This window comes from Otolemur garnettii, unplaced genomic scaffold (assembly GCF_000181295.1).
Source record: "Otolemur garnettii isolate 467f Iridium unplaced genomic scaffold, OtoGar3 scaffold00108, whole genome shotgun sequence".
Taxonomy (NCBI): Eukaryota; Metazoa; Chordata; class Mammalia; order Primates; family Galagidae; genus Otolemur; species Otolemur garnettii.
In genome coordinates, this window is record NW_003852503.1 from 5,505,877 (window position 1) to 5,516,030 (window position 10,154).

Genomic DNA, 10,154 nt, shown 5'->3' on the forward strand with positions numbered 1-10,154 from the left:
AATCTTCTTCCAGGCCTGGAGACACTCACTTTGTCAAACATCTCAAAGAGTTTGGCACTGGGCTGGTGGATGGTGCAGATGATGGTACGGCCCCCCTGTGCCAGGGACTTCATGAGGGACACCACTTGGAAACAGGAGGCGCTGTCCAGACCGCTGTCCAGAGAGAGGCCACGAGGGGGCCCAGTGAGGTGAGCAGAGCCAAGAGAAGGGAGTGTTTGGGGTGGGGCAGCTGCTGTGAAGGGGATGGAGGGGGCAGGAAGAGGTCACTCTGGCCACCACCACATTCCATTTCCCCTCCCACAATATCCTATACGGTTCAGGCACTTGACGGTAGCCAGAAGCCCAGAGCACTATTCAATTTAACAAGCATATTTATTTATCTATTTGAGATAGGGTCTCTGTTTTCCAGGCTGGTATACAGTGGCAAGATCACAGCTCTTTGTAACCTCAAACTCCTGGGCCCAAGTGATCCTCCCACTTCAGCCTCCTAAGTAGGTGGGACTACAGACATGCACCATGGCGAATTTTTCTTAGTTTTCCTAGAGGTAGGGCCTCCCTAAGCCCTGGGACTACAGGCATGAGCCCCCACACCTAGCCTAACAAGCATATATTAAGTGCCTATTGTATGTCAGGCACTGAGATTACAATGATGCATAAATAAAACATAGACTCTGGTCTGGAGTCTGTGTTTTAGAGACATAGAGGGAGAGATAGATAGCAGTTTTAAGTGATGTAGAAAGTGCTGTAGCAACACTGGGTGAGAAGGAGAGGATTCAGCTCTACTGTAGCAGGGTGTTGGAGGGTAGTCCGAGAAGGTTCCTGAGTGAGTCTGGAAGGAGGAGGAACTAAGCCAGGTGAATGTGGAAGGGGAGACATGGAAGTGAAGGGCACCCCAGCAGAAGACACAGCATGGGCAAAGCTTGGAGGCATGAAACACGTGGCTTGAGCAGGGAATTACAAGCCACTCAGTATTATTAGAGCATAAAATACAAGACATGAGGTTGAAGAAGTAGGTTTATACCAGGACCTTGCTAGTCACCTGGCTTTATTCTGAGGACAAAGGAGAATCATTGCATATTTTTAAGAAGGGGAATGAAAGCCAGGCACAGTGGTTCACACCTGCAATCCTGACACTCTGGGAGACCACGGCAGGTGGATTGCCTGAGCTCAGAATTTGGAGACCAGGCTGAACAAGAGCGGAATCCTGTCTCTACTAAATACAGTAAAACTAGCCAAGCGTTGTGTTGGGCACTTTTAGTCCCAGGTACTTGGGAGGCTGAGGCAAGAGGATTGCTCAAGGCTAAGAGTTCGAGTTTGCTGTGAGCTATGATGCCACAGCACTCTACACAGGGCAACAGAGTGAGACTCTGTCGAAGGAAGGAGGGAAGGGAAGGGAAGGGGAGGGGAGGAAAGGAACAGGGAGGGAGGGAATGAGTATAGCCAGATCTATCTTTTAGAAAGTTCACTCTGGCTGCAATGGGAAGGAAGGATTGGCTGGGAGACACTGGACAGGAGATCAGAGTCTGTTGATGATGTCCTGAATTTAACCACTGGCACTAGGGATGGGACATGGAGAATCTAAGAGTGATCATAAGGGGATAGAATCAACAGGGCTTTGTGGCTGATGTCTATGGAGGATAGGAAAGGGTGCATCAGTCAAAGAGGACATCCAGATCTCTGCCTGGGGTTGGCAAGGATGCAGATGAGGAGTAAGCCCTTTACTTGGCCCCAGGAGGCTGCACCCAGTTCTGGTTCCCAATCACAAAGAAAATGTCGCTTCCACCACTGGCTCTGGGGCAAGGAGAGAGGGGTCTCCCTGTGGGAGAGGAAGGAGGAAGCTACCTGGTGGGCTCATCAAAGAACATGACAGGTGGGTTGTTGACCAGCTCCAGGGCGATGGCCAGGCGCTTCCTCTGCCCACCGGAGAGCAGGGCTGTCCTCGTGTGGGAGCAGGACATCAGGCCGAGTGCTGTCAGGATCTCTGTCACCTGGACCCGCACCCACACACCTTAGGTCAGCTTTAGAGTCTCTGCTTCCCCCAGGCACCACCTCAACTTGAAAAAGCCACCACTCTCCCACCTCCAACTCAGGGCCCTAGAACTCAATAGCCCCACCAGGGTAACTGTCCCATTGCTTCCCCTTCCCCACTCACCAGCTCCTTCTTCACCTCTTGCTTCTCACTCAGCTTCAGGTTAGCAGAGACCTGGGGGCCAGAGAGTAGGTGAGAAAGGTATATGTGAGATGGGCACTACCCTGACTCCCGGCAATGAAGAGGGTGGGGACAGCAGACAGCAGGGGGGTGCTGAGAGGAGGGGATGGCCATCTAGCCCTCACCATCATGGCCTCCAACACTGTAAGGTGTGGCAGCAGCATGTCATCCTGCATGATGTAGCAGGACATCTTTCGGAAGGTCCTCAGCTCCCGTGGCCGCCCATTGACCAGGATTTGCCCCTTCATTCCAGACTCTCTATAGGGGACATTGATCGGGGATGGGGGTCAAAGCCACTTCAGAAAACCTTCCACGTTCCCCCAGGGACCCTTCTTTCTGGGCCCCCTCTGCCTTCCACCCAAGTCTCATCCTCACCTGTATCCTGCCAAGATGTTCATGAATGTGGACTTGCCAGCCCCCGAGGGGCCCATGATGCCAATCAGCTCCCGGCGGCAGAATTTACCTGATAGGCACTTGAGAAGGGTCTTATAACCTGCAGTGAGGTAAAGAAAGGATGTGTGGTCAGGACCACAGTGAAAGAGGCCCCCCCAAAAGTCTTAGGGGAAGCCATGGCTGTCAGTGAAACAGACAGCCCTTACTCTGTGTGACTGGTTAGGATGGAGGAGCTCCAGAAATAACCCATCCCTCTCATCCTGTCCCCTTAGAAACAACCACTAATAAAAAAGTACCAGAGGTGACAACCCTCATCTGAAGGCTGTGGGGAAGCTCACACATCTCATGGATGGGTGTAGAGAAGGGATCAAAGTTATAGGAGACCCTGGTCTTCTTCTGTAATCAAGGCAGTCACTGTTGCTCCCTCCAGGAAAGCCACTAATCAGGCGCTGGCTGACTGTCTCCTGTGTTCCCACAGCACTTCTCATATGCCAGCGTGTTTGTTACTTGATGTGCCTGTCACCCTCCCCCACCCAGCCCCATAGACAGAGAGCTCCTTTGGGGGCAGGGTCTGTGTCTTACTCATCTTTGTAATCTCAGCAGACTATCTGGCAGGTAGTAGATGCTCAGTAGTGTTTAATGAGTATGTGTTATTGAACCTTTGCCTCATTCTGAAAAAGCCTTCTTTGTCCTCTCTCTTCCCAACAGGCTTGTCTCTCCAGCCCCTAACATGGCCCAGTAAAATCTCACCTTTTATGCATTCATTGGGAGGCAGCATATGCAATTAGAGCACCGCTTTGGAGTCAGGTGGATCTGGGTTCAAATTCTGGCTCCACACTTACCAGCTGTGTGACCTCAGGCAAGTTGCTTAACCTCTCTGAGCTCCAGGTCCCTCATCTGTAAAATGAGGATGATAGTACCTATCTCATAGGGTTGTTATAAAGATTCAATGAGATAATATATGTGAAGTATATGACACAGTACTTGGCATATAGAGTGCATTTAAAAAGTAACATTTTATTATTAATTCCATTTAACAAATGCTTATTGATATCTACTATATACCAAGCTCTGTACCAAACACTGGACAAAAAAAAAAAAAAATGAGGAAGACACAGTTTCTGACCTCAGGAAGGTTACAGTCCAGGTAAAATGGACAGACAAGATTTGCATCTATGATCTGAAGAAAAATAAAACGAGGGTTATAACAGAAGTACAGATGATATGCTGTGAGAATGCAGAAAATGGAATTGACAAGGGTGGAAGGGCAAAGGGCAAATCAGGAGTGGCTTTATGAAGAGGTGGCGTTTGAGCTAAGCCTTGACAGATGATCAGGATTCCAACAGGCAGAGGGAACACCGAGGCCTGCCAGGCTTTGAGAGGAAAAGCTCTCCATAGTAAAACATGGGGAGGGGTACACCTGCGGCTCAAAGGAGTAGCGTGCCGGCCCCATATGCCAGAGGTGGCGGGTTCAAACCCAGCCCCAGCCAAAAACTGCAAAAAAAAAAAAAAATAGTAAAGCATCTATCTATCCATCCATCCAGCCAACCATCCATCTATTTAATACAACCCAGGGAATAGAGGGCAGAGCCTCCATAGAGTTACCAGGTGAGGCATGGCAGTGGAGAGGAAGTCTGAAGCCAATGAGGAGGGCATTGCCTGTTGTTTTTGCAGACCTGCCTTGCTAAGGACGAGACACTAATGCCCCACCTGGCACTTTGCTTACTGCTACCCTCCACTTCCAATTCCTCCCCACTCTACCTCTAGTAGAGATGGTGAAGGGATATCAGTGTGTGTGTGTGTGTGTGTGTGTGTGTGTGTGTGTCTGCAGTTTTTGGCCGGGGCTGGGTTTGAACCCACCACCTCGGGCACATAGGGCCAGCGCCCTACTCTTTTGAGCCACAGGCACCGCCCAGGGATACCATACTTAACCCTCCCTCCACTACACCTAGGACTCTGTTCTGGACCTCGCTGTCCCTCTGGACACTTCCTGCCAGAAGGGGGCGCAGCTCCTGCCCATGGCCAGGTCCTGATCAGACCAACTACCTGGATTGTGTTCTATGGTTTATAAGAAGCTCAACATCTCAGCTGGTCCTTTAACACCATGGAGGAGGCAACTGGGGCCCAGGAACATCCAGTGACTCACCCAGGGTCACACAGAAAGTTCTTCCCTGAAAGAGGGAAAGCCGTGAGCTCCAACCCGTTGCCTCAGTCCTCCTCACCATCGTTCAGAAAGACATCTGGTGCCGCACTCCAGACTTTCAGAGCCACTCACAGGAAATGATCTCTTTCGCAGGAGAAGAAACTATCAATGAAGAACCTTCCCCTCAATTAGTGTCAGCCAAGCACTGCTGCACAGACAGCACCTTACGCTTGCCTTTCACAGATACTGTCTCAACTAAGCTTCACAACAAGCCCGTGCTGTGGGTATTCTCAACATCTCTGTTTACAGATGAGAAAGCAAGGCCAAGAGAGGTCCTGCCCAAGGTCACACAGCTTACAAGTGACTGGGAACCCATGTCTCCCACTGTACAACTGCCCAGCATGGAAGGAGCCTGCCAGGACTTACAGCTGGAGAGACACCAGTATTCTAGTCCTGCCGCTCAGTAACTCTCTTTGCAATTTTGTCAAGTCACTTAATCCTTAGGGCCTCCAATTCCTCATCTAGAAAAGAAAGATAGTACTATCTCCTTCCAAGGACTTAATAGGGTAATTATGAATATGAAATGAGATCATTAATAATAATTAATTGGAAGATATGTTGAAAAATAAGAAATACCATATGTAATTAGGGAAGGCTGATGACAAATCCTTACCTTGGAAATGACAAAACCCTCCCTCTCTCTATCCCCCTTGTTCTTTTGTCCTCGAAGTCTACCCCTAATTGCTTTCTGTCATTTAGAGAGGGGAGAGGGATTTAAAGAAAAAGAGAAGGCAAAGAAAGAGGCAAAGGATAAAAGAGATGTAAAAATGACCAGTAGAGAAGAATGGAGCCAGCAAGGTCAAAAAAAGGGAAGGACGAGCGGTGCCTATAGCTCAAAGGAGTAGGGCGCCAGCCCTATATGCCAGAGGTGGCGGGTTCAAACCCAGCCCTGGCAAAAAACTGCAAAAAAATAAATAAATAAAAATAAAGGGGTGGGGAAGGACCCAGTCAGAGATGCCAAGGACTCTGGCTGGTAAACTGAAGCGACCAGAGAGCTGGCCCATCTACCCACCTTTCTTTTTCTTTTCTTTTCTTTCTTTTTGTTGTTGTTGTTTGTAGAGATAGAGTCTCACTCTATTGCCCTTGGTAGAGTGCCATGGCGTCACACAGCTCACAGCAACCTCCAACTCCTGCACCTAGGCAATTCTCTTGCCTCAGTCTCCCGAGTAGCTGGGACCACAGGCGCCCACCACAACACCTGGCTATTTTTTTTATTGCAGTTTGGCCAGGGCCAGGCCTGAACCTGCCACCCTCTGGTATATGGGGCCAGTGCTCTACTTACTGACCCACAGGTGCCGCCCCTTTTTGTTTGTTTTTTTGAGATAGAGTCTCACTCTGTTGCCCAGGCTAGATGGCATCAGCCTAGCTCACAGCAATCTCAAACTCCTGGGTTCAAGCAATCCTCCTGCCTTAGCCTCCCAACTAGCTTGGAGTATACTGCCCACCACAATGCCTGCCTAATTTTTTTATTTTTAGTAGAGATGGGGTCATTTTTTTTTTTTGAGACAGAGTCTCACTAGGTAGAGCGCTGTGGTGTCACAGCTCACAGCAACTTCAAACTCTTGGGCTTAAGTGATTCTCTTGCCTCAGCCTCCCAGATAGCTGGGACTACAGACACCCACCAATGCCCGGCTATTTTTTTTGTTGTTGCAGTTGTCATTGTTGTTTAGCTGGCCAGGGCTGGGTTCGAACCCGCCAGCCTCGGTGTATGTGGCCAGCGCCCTACCCACTGAGCTACGGGCACCGCCATAGGGATGGGTTCTTGCTCTTGCTCAGACTGGTCTCAAACTCCTGAACTCAAGGGATCATCCTGCCTTGGCCTCCGTGAGTGCTAGGGTTATAGGTGTGAGCCACTGTGCCCAGCCTTCCCACCTTTCTTTTGTATCTTTCTTGCTTCTCAAAATTATGAAGAAATGAGAGGGCTAAGGATATAACAATTTTCCCAGAGCTGATCTCTGTACTGAGAAAGGCTGCTTAGGGATAGGGCATGGGGCAGGGACCCCAGATGTCTCAGTTGCCATTGGTTCAAGCCCCATGACCTTTTGGTCACTCATGGGAGTGAGGGTGGAGAGTGTAGAAACAGCTTGTGTTCAGCTCTGTTCTAAAGCACCCCAAACCTATTTCTTAAGCCTCAGAGAACAATGTCCTAGCCCCACCCCTGGCCCACACCCAGGCTCTGAGAAATAACCCCAGCTTCTCTATTGCCAGCATCCAGGATAGGGGCTACAGAGGATGGTCAGGGTCCAGGGGAACTGTCTTGATAGTAGGGAAGGGGGAGGAGAAGGGACTGATGTACCAGGGAAGCTAAGGGGAAAAAAAAAGGATAATGCATGGGGAGCTGGGAAACCAGAATTCTGGTCCTAGCTCTGCTACCTATTGGCTGTGTGACATTGGTCAAGTTACTCAACTTCCCTAGGCTTCAGTTTTCTTATTAGTAACATGGCAATGACATCTATCCTGCCCCATCTACACCCTCCCTGCTTTGAAGGACTGTGGTGAGAATGGAGTAGGATGACAGGAATGAGAACATCTTTAAAACCAGGTCCAAGGGCATTGCTAAGTGCTGCAGACACAGCCCCCACTTTCTCACACCAGCCCTCACAGGCAAGAATCCTCCACAAAAATAAAGTAGGAAAACTCATCAAGGACCACTCAAGGACCAAAGGCCATAGGTCTCTTCAGAAGAGAAAGCTTCAATAACCAATTGAACCTGTGTCTCACAGTGCTCACAGGTGTGGGGAGCACCGATCCTGGCACCTCAGCTGTGTGCACAGCCAGAAAGGGGTTCTGATGTGTGTGTTCCCACAGCGTCCACTGGTACAGGACTTGCTCAACAGGGGACACCCACGCCTCCTGCTCCTGGAGACAACTCAGAGGGGGCTCACGGCTCCCTACCCCTCTTGCGCCAGCAGGGCCCCTCCCGCACAGAATAGGACAGCTCCACGAACTCGATGTCCACAGCTGAGCGCTTAGGCAGGTGGGAGAAGCGCTGGGCTTCAGTGATGTGGTTCTCCACCTTCTTTAGGTGCGTGGTCAGCACGGGGGGCTCCGCCCCGTCTTCCAGAGCCACGGCCATGGCTACAGCCCCCGGCCCTAGTCCACAGCCCGCGGCCTCCAGCGCCTTCTCCGCCATCACGCCGCCCGCCTGCCGGCAGAAGGCCTGCTCAGTTTGGGGGCAGACCCCCCAGTCCCGGTTCAAAGCTCTCCTGTGTCCCAGTGCTGCCCTGCCCCGCTCCCTGCCTCCTTCTCTGAGCAGATCCGAGACTGGTAGCACCCCACTCCCCAAGCGGCACTGGCATCTGCTGCCCCACACCCCCAAACATAACAACGATCAGTCCCGACCTCTGCTCGGTCCCGGCAGCCCCAGCCCCAGCCCCGCTCCAGACTGGCCCCTTGAAGCGGTCACCGCTTCTTCCTCCCTGCGGCGCCTCTAATCTCCTTACCCCACAGGCTAACAGCCTCTGGGGACTTGGAAGGATGGCGGGGGGGGGGGGGGGGAAAAGAGGCTGCCAGCTAGGAGGTCTGGATAGCAGGGTTAGCGCAGGGTGGGCCCGGGAAGGCGGAGAAGAAGAGGCTCTGGGCTTCCAGCCGCGTCCCCTCCACATCTCTGGGCGCGACGCCCAGGCCGGCCTCTCCTGCTCGCCACCCCCCCGCCCCCACCCTGGACCCGCGTGCCCCGGGCGCTCCGCAAAGAGAGGCTCACCACCCGGACTCCGAGCCCCCACAGTCAACTGAGCGCCCCCACGGCGGACTCAACCCTCCGCCCCATCTCCTGCATGCCTAGTCACCTTGACGCGCCCCCGGGCCGGGCCGGCGCGGGGCCCAGATGCTTAGCGTTGCCACCGGCGAGGATGGATGGAGAGTCAGGGCTCTCCTTACCTGCCTCGGGCTGCGGCACCGGCGTCCCGGCTCCCGGTCCCGGTGGCCGGGGCCGGGGCGGGGCCCGGGCAGGACCGGCGACAGAGGGGAGCCGATCCTCAGGTCACAGGAGATGGATGACAAGGTTGGGCTGGGGCGGTTGAGGTCACTTCTCGACTTCGCTGGGCTGGGCACACCCGGATCTCTGAGTCGGGTCCCGGCGAGGTGTCCTCCGAGCCCGCCGGGCGACTGCGCTCTGCTCCAAGCTACTGCTCGCCGGTCCCGCTGCTCTTAAAGGGCCCGCGCCGCCCCGTAAGCCCGCGGGGGGTGAGGATGGCAAAGACCAGAGCAGCACCCGCGGCGCGGGGCCAGAAGGCGTGCAGTTGAGGACCCAGGACTGCAGGGTGGCCGAGAAGGGCTGACTTGAATGAACTGAAAAAAGGAGAGCTGGAGTCACTCAGCGGGGACAGGTCCCTGGAAGACAGACAATGGGTGGGGGGAGTGGGGCTCAGATTCCGTCACTCAAGGGACTGCGAAGCTGTCATTCTGTCTGTGCACACACACCCAACAATTTCCCTCAGTTCTAGCCCTTGAGCTCAGGCCTACTAGACAAATTTCCAAACTAGGTACAAAGGCTTTCAGAGGAGCAAGAGTCTTGGGACATTAGACCATCTTCCACCTCCCCATTCACACGTTCCCTCTCTAAAAGTGAGGACATTATTTAAGAAGAGACAAAGGGCATGAGCTAAGAAGCAACAGAGGAAGCATCTTTGGAAGAGCTTGCAGGCAGCTCCAAGGTTAAAGTGCCTGGTCAGACTGTGGAAATCTTTATTCAGCCAGCCAAACTCGGGCCTTCCAGGCACCGGTGCTCGAGGGCACATCAGGTATCTCCTACACGGGGGCCTTCTCTCCCTACAAACCTTCAAATGTAGGTTCCCAGGAGCATGTTTGGGTCTTTCTCCTGCTCTGCCTCTTTCTTGGGCAATTTCTTTTGGCCCCTGTGCACCCCAGATGTGATATTTTCAAGGGGTAAGTAGGTTAGCCAGACAAGACACGTGACTTGAGCTTTTAAGTTCCCACTGACACACAGCAGAGACTGATGGGAGGGGAGCTGTAGAGGCTGCTGGTGCAGCTGCCACCCCATGGCTTCTCCTTACTGTGGCAGCTGAGAGGTTACTAGTAGTCAAACCTCCCCACCCTCTCCACAGCTCTGTAAGCTGGCTGCCTCTGGAGGACATCTCCAGGCCCCACCCTATGACTGTGACTTTATGAGTTTTGGATTTTTGCAGCCTTTCCTATCTTCCCCCTACCCAGTGCCCCACATCACCACGATTCCTCAGGACCAACTGTCCTGTTCTCCAGAAGGACCCTCCATTCTCCAAGTTAACTTCTAAGGCACTACTGTGGACTTTCCCATCCCCCAACAGTTGTGTAGTTGAGCAACTACTGTGTACCAGGCATTATCTCATTTAATCTTCATAATGTCCCTAT

General features: G+C 52.6%; 1 protein-coding gene across 1 annotated transcript in view; it reads right to left on the reverse strand.

Annotated features, from left to right (window-relative positions):
• Positions 1–8,988, reverse strand: part of ABCG4 (ATP binding cassette subfamily G member 4) — a 14,628-nt gene extending 5,640 nt beyond the window's left edge. The window contains exons 1-7 of the mRNA XM_003796821.3: positions 8,594–8,988; positions 7,701–7,950; positions 2,585–2,702; positions 2,335–2,467; positions 2,153–2,203; positions 1,843–1,988; positions 30–153 (exon numbers count right to left, since the gene is read on the reverse strand). Of these exons, the coding sequence (XP_003796869.1) occupies positions 30–153; positions 1,843–1,988; positions 2,153–2,203; positions 2,335–2,467; positions 2,585–2,702; positions 7,701–7,938 (810 nt within the window). The 5' untranslated portion in view covers positions 7,939–7,950; positions 8,594–8,988. The remainder of the gene's footprint in view (positions 1–29; positions 154–1,842; positions 1,989–2,152; positions 2,204–2,334; positions 2,468–2,584; positions 2,703–7,700; positions 7,951–8,593) is intronic.
• Positions 8,989–10,154: the final 1,166 nt, after the last annotated feature.